Source organism: Aquarana catesbeiana, linkage group LG05, assembly GCF_042186555.1.
Source record: "Aquarana catesbeiana isolate 2022-GZ linkage group LG05, ASM4218655v1, whole genome shotgun sequence".
NCBI classification, from domain to species: domain Eukaryota; kingdom Metazoa; phylum Chordata; class Amphibia; order Anura; family Ranidae; genus Aquarana; species Aquarana catesbeiana.
The window spans coordinates 11,139,723-11,156,809 of record NC_133328.1 but is presented as its reverse complement, the minus strand read 5'-3'; the positions used below and the strand labels follow the sequence as shown (position 1 = coordinate 11,156,809).

Here is a 17,087-nt window from a genome sequence, read left to right as displayed (position 1 = left end):
AATCAGGCTTGTGGGGCTACACACCCAAGGGGGAACTGTCGCAACGGGCACGACCTCCAACCAGAAGACCAACTCCAACAGTGGGGTAGGCTTTTAGACAAAAAACAAGGTGGATGGTTTCTCCAATGAGATATATTTATAAAAAGGAAGAAAAGGTAGGCACATAGTGTGATTCCGTTTAAATCGAGAAATTATTCATAAAAAAAAAAAGGAGGAAATACACTCACATTTTTGTTGATAAAAAAATTAAATAAATAAAAAACGCTTAAAATAATAAACAGTGACTTCAGCAGAGCGTCCCGACCTGTAAAATGTAAACCTCTCAAGGGGCCGGGAGGCACCGGCATTAACCAATTTAGATTCGCCTATAGCAGTCTCACTGCTACAGGGCGGCACCTGTGTGCTGGATCATATTAAAAATATACATATCTTTCTATATCTATATACATACACACACACACACAGTATCTCACAAAAGTGAGTACACCCCTCACATTTTTGTAAATCTTTTCTTCTATCTTTTCATGTGACAACACTGAAGAAATGACACTTGTCTACAATGTAAAGTAGTGAGTGTACAGCTTGTATAACAGTGTAAATTTGCTGTCCCCTCAAAATAACTCCACACACAGCCATTAATGTCTAAACCACTGGCAACAAAAGTCAGTACACCCCTAAGTGAAAATCTCCAAATTGGGCCCAATTAGCCATTTTCCCTCCCCGGTGTCATGTGACTCATTAGTGTTACAAGGTCTCAGGTGTGTTAAATTTGATGTTATCGCTCTCATTCTCTCATACTGGTCACTGGAAGTTCAACATGGTACCTCATGGCAAAGAACTCTCTGAGAATCTGAAAAAAAAGAATTGTTGTTCTACATAAAGATGACCTAGGCCAGTGATGGTGAACCTTGGCACCCCAGGTGTTTTGGAACTACATTTCCCATGATGCTCATGCGCTATGCAGTGTTGTTGAGCATCATGTAAAATGTAGTTCCAAAACATCTGGGGTACCAAGGTTCGCCATCACTGGCCTAGGCTATAAAAAGATGGCCAAGACCCTGGAACTGAGCTGCAGCACGGTGGCCAAGACCATACAGCGGTATAACAGGACAGGTTCCACACAGAACAGACCTCACCATGGTCCACCAAAGAAGTTGAGGTCACGTGCTCAGCGTCATATCCAGAGGTTGTCTTTGGGAAATAGACGTATGAGTGCTGCCAGCATTGCTGCAGAGGTTGTAGGGGTGGGGGGGTCAACCTGTCAGTGCTCAGACCATACGCCGCACACTGGATCAAATTGGTCTGCATGGCTGTCATCCCAGAAGGAAGCCTCTTCTAAAGATGATGCACAAGAAAGACCACAAACAGTTTGCTGAAGACAAGCAGACTAAGGGCATGGATTACTGGAACCATGTCCTGTGGTCTGATGAGACCAAGATAAACGTATTTGGGTCAGATGGTGACAAGCGTGTGTGGGGGCAACCAGGTGAGGAGTACAAAGACAAGTGTGTCTTGTCTACAGTCAAGCATGGTGGTGGGAGTGTCATGGTCTGGGGCTGCATGAGTGCTGCCGGCACTGGGGAGCTACAGATCATTGAGGGAACCATGAATGCCAACATGTACTGTGACATACTGAAGCAGAGCATGATCCCCTCCCTTCAGAGACTGGACCGCAGGGCAGTATTCCAACATGATAACCACCCCAAACACACCTCCAACATGACCACTGCCTTGCTAAAGAAGCTGAGGGTAAAGGTGATGGACTGGCCAAGCATGTCTCCAGACCTAAACCCTATTGAGCATCTGTGGGGCATCCTCAAACGGAAGGTGGAGGAGCGCAATGTCTCTAACATCCACCAGCTCTGTGATGTCGTCATGGAGGAGTAGAAGAGGACTCCAGTGACAACCTGTGAAGCTCTGGTGACCTCCATGCCCAAGAGGGTTAAGGCAGTGCTGGAAAATAATGGTGGCCACACAAAATATTGACACTTTGGGCCCAATTTGGACATTTTCACTTAGGGGTGTACTCACTTTTGTTGCCAGCGGTTTAGACATTAATGGCTGTGTGTTGAGTTATTTTGAGGGGACAGCAAATTTACACTGTTATACAAGCTGTACACTCACTACTTTACATTGTAGACAAGTGTCATTTCTTCAGTGTTGTCACATGAAAAGATAGAAGAAAATATTTACGAGAGAGAAAAAAAAAAAAAAAAGGAACATATTATATATACATACACACACGATCCCGTACTTCCAGGTAGGGGGGCACTCGCATGCTGCCGCCGGCTAGCTTCTGCTGTGATTACACACAGCGGGAGCCAATTGGCAGGTGCAGGGTACCAGACGTCCACCAACACCCACCGATTAGAAGACAGAAATTCGATCTGCCTATGTAAACAAGGCAGATTGCCATTCTGACAGGAGGGAAGGGATGGAATCTGTGACTCTGCAAAGCAGGGAATTCCATGTCTTCCCCAAGTAAAAAGCTCCTTCCACACTGTAGTAAAACACTGGCTAGGCAGCCCCTGATGTTAAAGTGGTTGTAAAGGCAGAAGGTGCATTCTATGCATTAAGATAAAAAGCCTTCTGTGTGCAGCAGCCCCCCTAAAACTTTCCTGAGCCCCCTCTCTATCCAGCGATGTCCACGAGTCCCTCGGGCGTTCAGGACCCTCCCTCCTGATTGGCAGACACAGCAGCGGCTCCATTGGCTCCCGCTGCTGTCAAAGTCAGTTAGCCAATCAGGACAGAGAGGGGGCGGGGCTGAACCTCAGTTCCGTATCTGAATGGACACAGGGAGCTGCGACTCTGTTCGGGTGCCCCCCCCATAGCAAGCTGCTTGCTGTGGGGGGCACTCAACAGGAGGGAGGGGCCAAGAGCAACGAAGAGGGACCCAAGAGGAATATCCAGGTTGCCCTGTGCAAATCCACTGCAACAGAGGAGGTAAAACATGTTTGTTATTTAAAAAAAAAAACAAAAAAAAAAAAAAAACACAAGAGTTTACAATCACTTTAACCCTTTCCCAGCCAGTGTCATTAGTAAGTACAGTGACAGTGCATATTTTACGCACTGATCACTGTATTAGTGTCACTGGTCCCCAAAAAGTGTCTATAAAGTGGCTATAAATCGCCGTCATTGCTAGTTAAAAAAAAAAAAAAAAAATTAAATGAAAATACGCTACAAAACTTTTGCGCAAACCAAATCCACATACAATTACTTTAACAAAAATATGTAACAGAATACGTATTGGCCTAAATTGAAGAAATCTGATTTTTTTTTCAATTGGATGTTTTATGGCAGAAAGAATAAAAAAATAAATTATAATAATATATATATCCTAGCCTGTGCAATTGTCAGTTAAAGTATCGCAGGACCATATCATAAAAAAATAGCCTGGTCATGAAAGGGGAGGGGGGGGGGTAAATCTTCCGGGAGGTCAAGGGGTTAATACATAATTTCGTATTAATAAATTGCAAGCAGCCCAAGCACCTGAAAAGTGATCTGTCATCAGCCCTTTGTAGGCCCCATGCAGCAGAGCCAATAAGTTATGCTGCGCTGCCGATTATACTAACAAGGAGCATATTGATAGGAGGAGAGAACAGAGCGACAGCTGAGCTCAGTCTGCTGCTTCTCCTTTCACTGTCCAGTCACAGGGTGGGGGGGGGGGGGGGGGTGGGAGACAAGACCAGTAGGCGTTACTAAACTGCAGCTGAGAAAATTAAGGTCTCCTAAAGCTCACAGCTTCAAAGTAATTTCGGCCTTAGAAGAGCTAAAGCTGAGCAGTGCTAGAAGATGCCGGAACCTCACCGCCCGGGTCAGGAGCTTCAGACTTTTCTCACTGATGTTGTTACTGACAGCAATGGACAAGGTTTCCAAAGCTGGAACATCAAATCTGTAAAATAAGAGAGAGACAAAAGTATTAAAACTTGTTTTTTTTTTAAAGAGGAGCTGCAGTCTGCTCACATAATTTGTAACAAAACCATCTTTTGCCATTCTGAAGCTTCCCTCCAACCACTTTGCATATTATTTTATATATACTGCGATTCTGTACTTGCCAAATATGCTGCAGAAATCTCCCTCCCCTGCAGCCATTTTAACTATGGGCGGCTGAAGCTGCTGCCTGTTCACTTCCTGGGTTTACACAGAGGCACACCTCCAGCTCTGCAGCCCTCGTTGGCCCTCTTATGACTCACCCCCCTCTCCCTTCCTGGCAAACTCTCACAAGAGTGAAAGCTGTCCATGATGTCATAAGCCTAGGCTAATGACCAGACAAGAAACAGCAGGTGGGCTGTATAAGGTACTGGCTCCCCCTGAGCAATTCGCCATAGCTGTATGGTGGCCGCTTTAAGGGCTATAAGGGCGCGCGTGAGCGGCGGCCGCGATGTCCGCTGGCGACCAGGCGATCACTACTCCTCAGAAAGGCAGAATGGGGATCAATGTAAACAGACAGGTCCCTGTTCTGTCAGGGAAGTAGAGAGAGATCCGCTGTTCCTAGTGATCAGGAACAGCGATCTCTCTGTACTCCCAGTTATTCCCATCCCCCCCCACAGTTAGAAACACCTCCCTAGGGAGCACAGTTAACTCCTTGATCGCCCCCCCTAGTGTTAACCCCTTCCCTGTTAGTAGAAGAAAACAAGAAGACCTGGACAGCCCCACACCGGAATGGATAAATCCGTCTTTTTATTCAAAATACAGGATCATGGGGTACACAAAACACGACTGTGGGGGTGGTACAAAAATAGCAGATGCGTTTCGCACTTACACCAAGTGCTTACTCATAGCTCCCTGCCAGTGACATTTATTCAGTAATCAGTGGCTATTTTTAGCTCTGATCGCTGTACAAATGTCACTGGTCCCAAAAAGAGTGTCAAGTGTCCGATCTGTCCGCCGCAATGTCGCAGTCCCGAAAATAAATAAATAAATGTAATAATAGAAATGCCATTAATATATCCCCTATTTTGTAGACGCTACACAGTAAACATTTTTATAGCACTGATCGCTGTATAAATGACAATGGTCCCAAAATAGTGTCAAAAGTGTCCGATGTGTCCTCCATAATGTCGCTGTCACGATAAAAAAAAAAATAAAAAGCATATCACCGCCATTACTATTAAAAAAAAAAAAAAAAAAATGAATAATAAAAAATGCCATAAATCTATCCCCTATTTTGTAGACGTTATAACTTTTGCGCAAACCAATCAATATACGCTTATTGCAAATTTTTTTTTTTTTTAAGAGGGCAAATCTTCCGGTCCTTAAGAGGTTAAAGAAGACCTTCAAGGGCAGCAATAAAAAGACTCACACCCCCCAATAAAAGACTCACACCCCTCCTGAATACAGGCACTCACCTCTCCGCACAGAGCCGGAATATTTTGCGAATCTCCACAGACTGCCTGGCCAGGTCTCCGCTGTCCAGCCGAACGCCAACGGCCTTGTACCCGAGCTGATGTAACGCCAGGGCCACTGCACAGAAGTTGGGTACACCGCTCCTGCCAAGCGACAAAAGGGATGGGGGGGTGACATTACTTATGACCTTCCCAAAGACTCAGCTATTCCTTTAACAAACCATTAGAGTGTAAGCTCAGACGCTGGTATAATCTCAGTGTTTTCTGCTGTATATGTCAGAGCTATAAATGTAGAATAATAATAATAGTGTTTGACTGTTTTGGGACATTAGAGTGTGAGCTCCTCTGGTGCAGAAACTGATGTGAATGGCTCAGTGTTTTCCTGTAAAGCAGAGGTCCCCAACCCCTGGGCCGCGTGGAGGGGTGGCGGGCGGCATTCGACCGAGCCAGCACAACTTGCAATACCACCCTCCAACCACTAGAGTCCGCGCCCTCTCCCAGCACCACCTTCTACCCGGAGAATTTATTCATAGCGCCTAAAGCCGCCAAACCGTGCCCGACTGGCCCAACCTACTACACCCGACAGCGCTCGGTCCCCGCCTAGTCCACCACAGCAGGACAGAGGCTCACACTGCGAGATTTCCAGTGAGTTTGCATGGAATTACCCTCTATAACCACCCCACCCCCCACCATGGAGGTGACAGGCTGAACCTTCCCCCCACCACCCCCTCCCCCGGGGGTGAGACACCCACCACCCCCCCCCCCCCCCTCCTGGTTCATGGAGGGGTTGCCATCCTTGAGTCTGGTCCCTGGAGATGGGAAGGTTGGGGACTACTGCTGTACAGCACTGCGGTATATATTAAAGCTATATAAAATATATAATGATAGTGTGTGACTGTGGGGGGGGGGGGCATTAGAGTGTAAGCTCCTCTGGGGCAGAGACTGATGTGACTGGTTCAGTGTTCTCTGTACAACACTGCGGTATATGTCAGAGCTATGTAATAATAAAGTGTGTGACTGTGGGGGGACATTAGAGTGTAAGCTCCTCTGGTACAGAGACTGATGTGACTGGTTCAGTGTTCTCTGTACAGCACTGCGGTATATGTCAGAGCTATATAATAATAAAGTGTGTGACTGTGGGGGGACATTAGAGTGTAAGCTCTTCTGGTGCAGAGACTGATGTGACTGGTTCAGTGTTCTCTGTACAGCACTGCGGTATATGTAAGAGCTATATAATAATATTATTATTATTAATAGTGTGCGAGGACATTAGAGTGTAAGCTCCTCTGGTACAGAGACTGATGTGACTGGTTCAGTGTTCTCTGTACAGCACTGCGGTATATGTCAGCACTATATAATAATAAAGTGTGTGACTGTGGGGGGACATTAGAGTGTAAGCTCCTCTGGTGCAGATGTGAATGGCTCAGTGCTCTCTTGTTAGGAAGTGTAAAGAGCGCAGTATGGGAGAAGTACAGCGAGGCATAAAGTGCACAAGGCCTGCGTCCCATTCACCTCTTACATCATGACACTGTAGGTATCCACCACCACCAGGAAGCTGAGGGGGAAAGCGATGGCGTACGATATGAAAGCTGCCAGTTCGCCTGCATGTGTGCTGTGCGGAGGCATCATCTTCAGGAGCTGGCACACTTTCTCCAACCACGTCTGAGAGAGCCTCAGGAAGTCCACCTCCTCTCCCTGGCCGCCTGCTGACCGCAGAGCCTTGAAGAAAGAAAAGGGGTCAGCAAAAAAATGGCCAACCCTACCATTACTAGAGAGGGAAAAAAGAACAAGACGTGTTTACCGGGCGCTGCACTTCATCTGTAGAGGAGAAAGAAGTCACGTAAGAGTGAGCCACGGTACCGGCCACGGGGATGCCGAATCTCTTTCCTGCCAAGACATTGCTGGTGCCATCAAAGCCTGGAGAGGGACAGAAAAGATGATCAGAAAGGGACAACATGCAGTCTGGGTCTCAAGTAAAACATTATTAAAGTGTATGTCTGGGAAAAAAAAAAAAAAAAAAATTTTAACCTTAAACTACCTAGACCAGGAATTTGCAATTAGCGGACCTCCAGCTGTTGCAGAACTACAAGTCCCATGAGGCATAGCAAGACTCTGACAGCCACAAGCTTGACACCCAGAGGCATGATGGGACTTGTAGTTTTGCAACAGCTGGAGGTCCGCTAATTGCCTATCCCTGACCTAGAGGGTGTTATACTGTAAGAGCGGCAAGGATGTGGAATTCCCTTCCACAGGCGGTGGTCTCAGCGGGGAGCATTGATAGTTTCAAGAAACTATTAGATAAGCACCTGAATGACTGCAACATACAGGGATATACAATGTAATACTGACACATAATCACACACATAGGTTGGACTTGATGGACTTGTGTCTTTTTTCAACCTCACCTACTATGTAACAAATGTTCAATACATTTCTCCAATACATGCACATTTCCCCCGGAGCTTTCCAAAAATCTCCTAACTGTCTGCAGTGAGCTTGCAACTGCATCTGCTGCACCGATATCCCAAGCGGCGTTGCCACCCCTGCCCAAAGAGCTCTCCTCTGCTGGACTACAGAAGACATCCCACTTATATAATATGGAGGTTGTGATGGGGGGGGGGGGGGGGGAGGTGTTCTGTAGCAAATTTCTGCAACAAAAAGTTAATAGCGCACTGGATTTCTGGCAATACTAGCGTTCTTCCTGTAACAGAAAGTTAGGACCCATCGAACTTTTTGGCAATAAAATATTTCACTAAAATGCTTCAAAAAAGTATCCACGTTGCTAGAACTTGGGCACGCTTCCCTTTCATCAGGACTAAAATTGATTACGCGGCGGAAATTTTACAGATAGGCGACTCTTATCCTCATATTGATTTGTGTTTCCAAATTAATAATAACTACTGCAGTAAGGAACAGACACAAAAAAAAAAAAAAAAAAAAAAAAAAAAGAAGGAGATACATTCAGCATCTTTCCATATACAGGAATATCTCGGATTGTAACGCGGTTAACGAGCGTTTCGCATTACGAGCTTTGCGAGTGTCGTCTCGCAAGATGGGCAGGATTCAAGCTCCTGGGGTGTGCAGTACCGCATGTGGCCAGAGGTGAGGGGGGCGCCGGTGACACTCGGAGCAGCTCTGAAACCTTGTTCCCTAGTGTCTCCGAGTGCATCCGAGCGTCCCAGGCGCCCCCCTCACCTCTGGCCACATGCGGTACTGCATACACTAGCAGTGCCACTGGAATGAATTATCTGAGTCTCAATTGACTTCTATGGGGAAACTCGATTTGATATACGAGTGCTTTGGATTACAAGCATTCTTCTGGAACGAATTATGCTCATAATCCAAGGCTCCACTGTAACTGTTCTGTTTATTCAACGCAATTGAAGTATCATGTACACCTGATTACATAGGGATCACATTAATATTACAATTGTACTTTTATGGTAACAAGGGGGTGTAACATAGGCAGGCTAATTCTAATCAGGACTCGGGAAAAAAAACGTAACATGTAATGAAAACATTATTAATGCCGTGTGCAATACATAGGCAAACATACAAAACAGAATACAATTTTATACAGAATTTACAACATTCCTTAACAGTTGGATACTTTTTTTTTTAATTGTAGTAGGGCTGAAACAACTAATCGATTATGAAAATAGTTGTCATCTATTTTCATAATCGATTAATCGGCCAGCCGATTATTTGGCTTGCATACAGAAGGCATTATTTGTTTACATATCAGGAAATACAGTGCAGCACACATACAGCTCAGTACACCGTCCATACATGTCAGGAAGTGCCTGAGAACTTGTGAATGTGTGAGGGGCAATGCCTCATGGAACATGTAGTCCTGGGGAGGAAATGAGTGGGTCTAAAAGGCAGAAGTTTTTTTACCTTGCTATAGGGGCACGCTATACTATAATTTGCAGCTTGCTATTGGGGCACTCTAAAGGCAGGGAGGAGCCAGAGGCATCGGTGGGGGACCCCAGAAGAGAAGAATCGGGGCTGCTCTGTGCAAAACCATTACACAGAGCAGGTAAGTATAACATGTTGTTTAAAAAAAAAAAAAAAAAAAATGACTTTAAAGACTGTGCAGGGAAGATCAGCATCTGAACCCAGAGAAGGTGGAGGCTGATAGACTGGAGGTAATAGAAGGCATTACAATTACATTTAAAGTAAACTTTTACATGGAGGCAAGCCACATTACGTGGGAGCAGGGCACATTTCACGGAGGCAGGGCACATTACGTGGGAGCAGGGCACATTTCACGGAGGCAGGGCACATTACGTGGGAGCAGGGCACATTTCACGGAGGCAGGGCACATTACGTGGGAGCAGGGCACATTTCACGGAGGCAGGGCACATTACGTGGGAGCAGGGCACATTACGTGGGAGCAGGGCACATTTCACGGAGGCAGGGCACATTACGTGGGAGCAGGGCACATTTCACGGAGGCAGGGCACATTACGTGGGAGCAGGGCACATTTCACGGAGGCAGGGCACATTACGTGGGAGCAGGGCACATTTCACGGAGGCAGGGCACATTACGTGGGAGCAGGGCACATTACGTGGGAGCAGGGCACATTTCACGGAGGCAGGGCACATTACGTGGGAGCAGGGCACATTTCACGGAGGCAGGGCACATTACGTGGGAGCAGGGCACATTACGTGGGAGCAGGGCACATTTCATGGAGGCAGGGCACATTTCACGGAGGCAGGGCACATTACGTGGGAGCAGGGCACATTTCATGGAGGCAGGGCACATTTCACGGAGGCAGGGCACATTACGTGGGAGCAGGGCACATTTCACGGAGGCAGGGCACATTATGTGGGAGCAGGGCACATTTCACGGAGGCAGGGCACATTACGTGGGAGCAGGGCACATTTCACGGAGGCAGGGCACATTACGTGGGAGCAGGACACATTACATGTGCCCCAGTGAGAATGGGGTCTAAATAAAAAATGTGATCTCTGAGTCTGATGATATTTACCAGATTCAACCTCCAATAGTATATACAGTATATCTCTTCTGTCTGTTATTCTCAGAGTGGATTAGAGATTTTGCTCCCTAATAATATAGTTGATTATTTATATTTACCACTGCATATAGATTTTGAAGAATAAATTGCCTTTTTTTTTTTAAACTTTACATATTAAATTATACATCACACTTTTTTTAAGGTTATTATCAGATTAATCGAAGCAATAATCGGCCAACTAATCGATTATGAAAATAATCGTTAGTTGCAACCCTAAATTGTAGTAAACGGTTATATTAGGAAAAATGCTCTTTGGACATTTATTTTCAATTGTGGTGCTGAGATTTATTTTTTTTCCTCACCATTTCCAACCTAGGGAGCTCCCAGGATCCGTCTTGCATTATGTAAGCTGCTGGCTAGTTGCAAAGGCACCACAAATTCCTCAATTCCACTTACCAAAATGCAAGCACACCCTTTCTGGGCATCCGGAGCCACCTACCCATCCCCACTGAGCATTAACCACTTCAATGCAGGGCACTTAGACACCTTCCCGCCCAGACCAATTTTCAGCTTTCAGCGCTGTCGCAACTTGAATGACAATTGCGCGGTCATACAACACTTTACCCAAACAGATTTTTTATCATTTTGTTCCCACAAATAGAGCTTTCTTTTAGTGGTATTTGATCACCTCTGCGTTTTTTATTTTTTGCGCAACAAATAAAAAAAGACCGAAAATCTTGAAAAAAAAAAAACAAGTTTTTCTTTGTTTCTGTTAACATTTTTAATAAATAAGTACGTTTTCTTCTTCAATGAGGTGCACTGATAAGGCTGCACTAATGGGCACCGATGAGGTGGCACTGGTATGCGGCACTCATAGGTGGCACCGATGGGCACTGACAGGTGGCACTGATAAAACTGATTGGTGGCATTGCTGGGCAGAACTGAAACATAATGGTGCCAATCAGTGACCATTTGTGGGCACTGATTGGCACAGATTGGGCACATGTGGATGGCCATGGGGTACATACCTGGCCATCCACATAATGCCCCTTCCCTGGTGGTCCTAGTGGCGATCCCTGGTGGTCCAGTGTGTTCATCTGAGGGGGGGCAGCGCAGACCCCCCGTCAGGAGAGCCGCCGATCGGCTCTCCTCTACTCGCGTCTGTCAGACGCGAGTGGGGAAAAGCCAATCAACGGCTCTTCCTATTGACAGCGTGATCAGCCGTGATTGGACACGGCTGATCACGTGGTAAAGAGCCTCCGCCGGAGGCTCTTTACCAAGATCGGTGTAAATCGGTGGAGCGGTGTGTCAGACTGACACACCGCTCCAACGATCACCGCGATGCGGCGGCATGTTATCCTGCTGGACATCATATGACGCCCAGTCAGGATAACTGAACCACCGTCTGGCCGTCAATCTGCTATCGGCCGTGCGGGAAGTGTTTTTTAAACACCCGATAGGAGGTTCTTCTCTTTCTCCACTATATGAAAATAATGAATTGCCAGGTCCATATGTCGTACAGACCTGACAGCTGGGGGGGGGGTTTTCCACGCACAATGCCGTCAGGTGAAAGCATTTGGGCGGCTGCGCTGCCTTCCCGATCGCTCGCACACCCACTCAACACTGGCGCCCCCCCCCCGCCATGGATTCCGGGGCTCCGCTTGCCCATCTGCAGGGCTTTTGGAGAAGAGCGGGCACACGTCTCCTCTCCTTCCTGCTGTGACCCGGAAAGCGACGTCTATGACATCACTTCCGGGTCATCCTCTCGGTGTCCCCGGCTAGCTTTGCCGGGAAGGAATGTTTTGCAGTGCGGTCTGCATTGCAAAACATTCGGTAGAGCCCAGAGGAGACATTGGGGGTCTTTTAGACCCTGCATGTCTCATTAAAGAGAACCGGTCACCTAAAAAAAAAAAAAAAAAAAAATTGCAAAAAAATTTAAGTTACACCCAAGCACATTAAATCCTCCCCAAAAAAAAAAAAGAAAAAAAAAAAAAAAAAAAAAGGTCAAAAACCTCCATATATAGGCACATACAAGCGTAAACGCATGCGCCGGGGCTCCCTACGCGTGAAAACGCTGATTGCGATACACATTACATATCATTGTGCATGCCAGAGCGAGAGCAATAATTCTAGCACCAGACTTTCTCTGTAACACTAAACTGATACCTATAGGGGGCTTGTGAAGCGTCGCCTATGGGAAATATAGGGGTACTGAAGCTTGTCGCCATTTCACGGGTGCACGCAAATTTAAAATTTGGCGTGTTGGGTATTTATTCAGCGCACCTCGTCTTTTATATTTTTACCCAAAACTTGGGTAATTTATTGCATTTGTCCCCCCCCCCCCCCCCCCCTAGATTCACATTAGTGTGTTTTTTTTACTGAAATAGACCTTTGCGGTAATATCGCGTGACATAAAAAAAATTGGAACTACCGCTATTTTATTCTCCAGGGTGTCTGCTTCCAGAAAATATATCATGGTTTTGGGGTTTTACATCATCTTCAGGGCTAAAATGTTCTTTTAACCACTTCCCGACCGCTGGCCGTCATATGACATCCTTGACTTTGTGCGGGGATATCGGAATGACGGGTGCAGCTACCGGCATCGTTCAGATATTGCCGTTCAGCCGGCGATTCCCTACAGCACAAGAATGATCATAGCGGCTAGACAGCCGCTTGATCGTTCTTACGGGCGGTGAGAGGGGACGTACCCCACTCCGGTGCTTCTACCGACTCACCGCTGCCATTGATCCGCCGGCCCCCGGATGTTTACCATAGAGATTTCCGGCGGACCAGATGGTCGCCGGAGTCTCTATGATCGTTCGGAGGCCGGGCGCGATGTTATGACCTCACGCCCAGCCTCTGCATTCAAACAAACGGCGCCGCCTCGTCTGGGAAGCTGAGATTGTTTTTTTTTTTTTTTATTTCAGGCTTCCCAGCCTAGAGGAGAGATGTGGGGTCCCCATATCTCACTGTAAAGAGGACCTGTCATGCCATATTCCTATTACAAGGGAGGTTTACATTCCTTGTAATAGGAATAAAAGTGATCAAAAAATTATTTAATTTTTTTAAAAAGTCTCAAACTAAAAAATTAAAAGTAAAATTTACAATAAAAGAATAAAATAAATAAAAAGAAAATAAAAGCACCCCTGTCCCCGTGTGCACACACAGAAGCAAAACGCACATGTAAGTCCCACCCACATATGAAAACGGTGTTCAAACCACACATGTGAGGTGTCGCCGTGAACGTTAGAGCGAGAGCGATAATTCTAGCCCAAGACCTCCTCTAACTCTAAACAGGTAACCAGTAAAAAATTTTGAAAGCGTCGCCTATGGGGATTTTTAAGTACCGAAGTCTGGCGCCATTTTCGAGCGCGACACGTTTGGTATCCATTTACTCGGCGTAACATCTTTTATATTTTTCCTGAAAAATTGGGTTATGAATTATGTCTTTTTGCATTAAAATAAGTGTATCCCCCCCCCCCCCCCCAAAAAAAAAATTGCGTTTGAAAAACCTCTGCGCGAATACCGCGTGACATTGCAAAACCCACCAATTGATTTTATAGGGCCTCCGCTTTCAAATATATATATATATTATATGTTTTGGGGGCTCTAAATTTTCTAGCAAAAAAAATACTGATTGATAACAGCCCTACACTTTTTTTTTTATCTTTATTTTATTTTTTTTTTTAATGCGGAACCTCTGACCACAGACTGGAGGTTTAGTGAGAGGAGGAGAGCTCTGTAGCGTGGAGTCAGGTAAGTAATGCAGCCTCTTCAACCTCCTTAGATCATGGGTGCTCAACCCGTGGCCCTCCAGCTGCTGCAGAACTACAAGTCCCATCATGCCTCAGCCTTTGGAAGTCATGCTTGTAACTGTCAGCCTTGCAATGCATTATGGGACTTGTAGTTCTGCAACAGCTGGAGGGACACAGGTTGAGCACCCGTGCCTTAGATGTACCAAAGCATTCCCGAGAGCCCCGCAGAACATCCGCCATCTGTGCACACGTGGAGGGTTTCCGTGGCAAAGACTGGCAACAGGGAAGTACAAAAACCTTCCCCGTCTCTGCGTGTGCGCGGAAAAACCCCCCTGCGCATGCGCAGATGCGTTCCGCAGGCCGTGCAAGGGCCCTGTGGGTGCATCTGCACTAATAGGGCGGTGCGGAGCCTGGCCAAAAGCAGGGCTGGAGATCCGCTTTTCAGAGCGCAAAAGAAAAAAAAAAAAAAAAAAAAAAAAAATCAAACAGCGAGGCCCACCTCCCACGTAGGAATACTTCGAGGCGGACAGCCCTCCGTCCGGTCCCTGCGCCCTCCTAAGACCCATTTCCAGCAACCTTTTCTCGGGGCCGGCAGCCAATCGGAAGCGGGCAGCATTCGTGGCAACAAGGCTGAAATGACAAAAACAAAGAATGTAAAAGAAAAAAAAAAACCCACATGATGTGTTCTCTTAGCGAAAGAACAGTGTAAAAAAAAAAAAAAAAAAATATAATAAAATTTTTTTTTTAAATGCGCCCCCGTCGAGCTCGTGTGCATAAGCGAATGCATATGTGAGCAGCGCCCACATATGAAAACTGCGTTCAAACCACACATGTGAGGTATCGCCGCGATAGGTCGAGCGAGAGCAATAATTCTAGCCCTAGACCTCTTCTGAAACTCAAAACATGCAACCTGTAGATTGTTTTTATAAACCCATGCCTATGGAGATTTTAAAAGGGTAAAAGTTTGTTGCCATTCCACGAGCGCAATTTTGAACCGTGACATGTTGGCTATCAATTTACTCGGCGTAATATTATCTTTCACAATATATTAAAAAAAAAAAAAAAAAAAAGGGCTAACTTTACTGTTGTCTTATTTTTTTATTAAAAAAAAGTGGATTTTTTTTCCAAAAAATGTGCGCTTGCAAGACCGCTGCGCAATTACGGTGTGACGGAAAGTATTGCAATGACCGCCATTTTATCCTCTAGGGTGTTAGAAAAAAAAAATGTATAATGTTTGGGGGTTCCAAGTAAATTTCTAGCAAAAAAAAAAAAAAAAAAAAAACAACTGTTTTTAACTTGCAAACAACAAATCTCAGAAAGAGGCTCGGTCCCTAAGTGGTGAAATGTGATTGGACACAGCTGATCACTTGGTAAAGGGCCGCTATGATTGGCCTTTTACCGCAATCACAGAACGCGCCAGATGCACGCCCCAGGAGTGCGATTCTAGGAGGACATCCACAGGTGCCCTCCCAAAACAATAGAGGTGCGCTGTAGCCGTCTTTCAGCTATAGGGCGGGTCTGAAGTGGTTATCACACGGTTGAGCCACTTTTTTTTGTGTTCCTCCAACTGCTCATCCATGTAAAGTGTCCGAAGGACACAGCGATCACAGAGCGCGCTCTCCAGGGGACGTGCGGGGAGCATGGTCTTGGGAGGACGTCCATGGGTGCCCTCCCAGAACTGGAAAAGATTATTAATGGTTCAAACTGGAATGTAGACATGCACACCCAGAGGAGACAAGACAATAAATCCATAATCGAGGTTCTAGCCTCTCACTGAAATTTTTCCGTTCGCTACAAAATAAATTAAACCGAAAACAGTTCAATTTCCCTTAAATCCACAAGTCTGCTCTTGGGTGTTGGGAAGGAATCCAAAATGCCCAGAGGAAGCCGCAGACATACTTGAGTAAAGAGCACACAGTGTTCTGGTGCTGAGCCCAGAACCCAGCTCAGCAAACCCTGGTGATGACCAACTAGGTGCTGTAGATCTCATTACAGTGATGCGTCTTTCTGTGGGTTTTCAGTGAGCTGTGCGGTACCTACCTGGCATAATTCACCAAGCAGAGCAGCGTGGTCTCCAGCAGCTGGACCACCAGGAGAGGACCCCTCACCTTCATCAGTGGCTCCTGCCAGATACATAAAATGCCTTTGTAAACACGGGTGTCTAGTCGTTTCAAAGAACGTAGGAGAAAGGTGTCTGCGTCAACCATTAACATTAGGCAAAAGGGTGGAATTCAAAGAGAGTCTGTCTCGAGAGAAAAAACCCCCAAAAAACCCAAAATATAAAACTACAGGCACATAGAACCAAAAACACATACCTGTAGCAGCTTCAAACAAGAAAAAACATTGGATGCGGCCCCTGCAAGGACAGCAACCTTCTGGTATGCAGCCTGCACAGGCAGAAACCCTTTCGGGACGGCCCTAGCAGGGGCAGAAACCTTCAGACACGGCCCCCCGCGTGGACTAAAACCCTTCACCTACGGCCCCTGCATGGACTAAAACCCTTCACCTACGGCCCCCGCGTGGACTAAAACCCTTCACCTACGGCCCCTGCATGGACTAAAACCCTTCACCTACGGCCCCTGCGTGGATTAAAACCCTTCACCTACGGCCCCTGCGTGGACTAAAACCCTTCACCTACGGCCCCTGCGTGGACTAAAACCCTTCACCTACGGCCCCTGCGTGGACTAAAACCCTTCACCTACGGCCCCTGCGTGGACTAAAACCCTTCACCTACAGCCCCTGCGTGGACTAAAACCCTTCACCTACGGCCCCTGCGTGGACTAAAACCCTTCACCTACGGCCCCTGCGTGGACTAAAACCCTTCACCTACGGCCCCTGCGTGGACTAAAACCCTTCACCTACGGCCCCTGCGTGGACTAAAACCTTCACTTACAGCCCCTGCGTGGACTAAAACCTTCACTTACAGCCCCTGCGTGGACTAAAACCCTTCACCTACGGCCCCTGCGTGGACTAAAACCTTCACTTACAGCCCCTGCGTGGACTAAA

At 46.5% G+C, this 17,087-nt stretch overlaps 1 protein-coding gene across 2 annotated transcripts in view; it reads right to left on the bottom strand.

The window, feature by feature from the left end:
- NAPRT (nicotinate phosphoribosyltransferase) overlaps nt 1–17,087 on the bottom strand; it is a gene marked incomplete at its 3' end in the record, with an annotated part of 30,371 nt that overhangs the window by 10,987 nt on the left and 2,297 nt on the right. For both annotated transcript variants that reach the window (XM_073629431.1, XM_073629432.1), the window contains 6 exon segments: nt 3,808–3,892; nt 5,349–5,489; nt 6,865–7,064; nt 7,147–7,262; nt 14,581–14,711; nt 16,122–16,204. In XM_073629431.1, coding sequence (XP_073485532.1) covers nt 3,808–3,892; nt 5,349–5,489; nt 6,865–7,064; nt 7,147–7,262; nt 14,581–14,711; nt 16,122–16,204 — 756 coding nt within the window.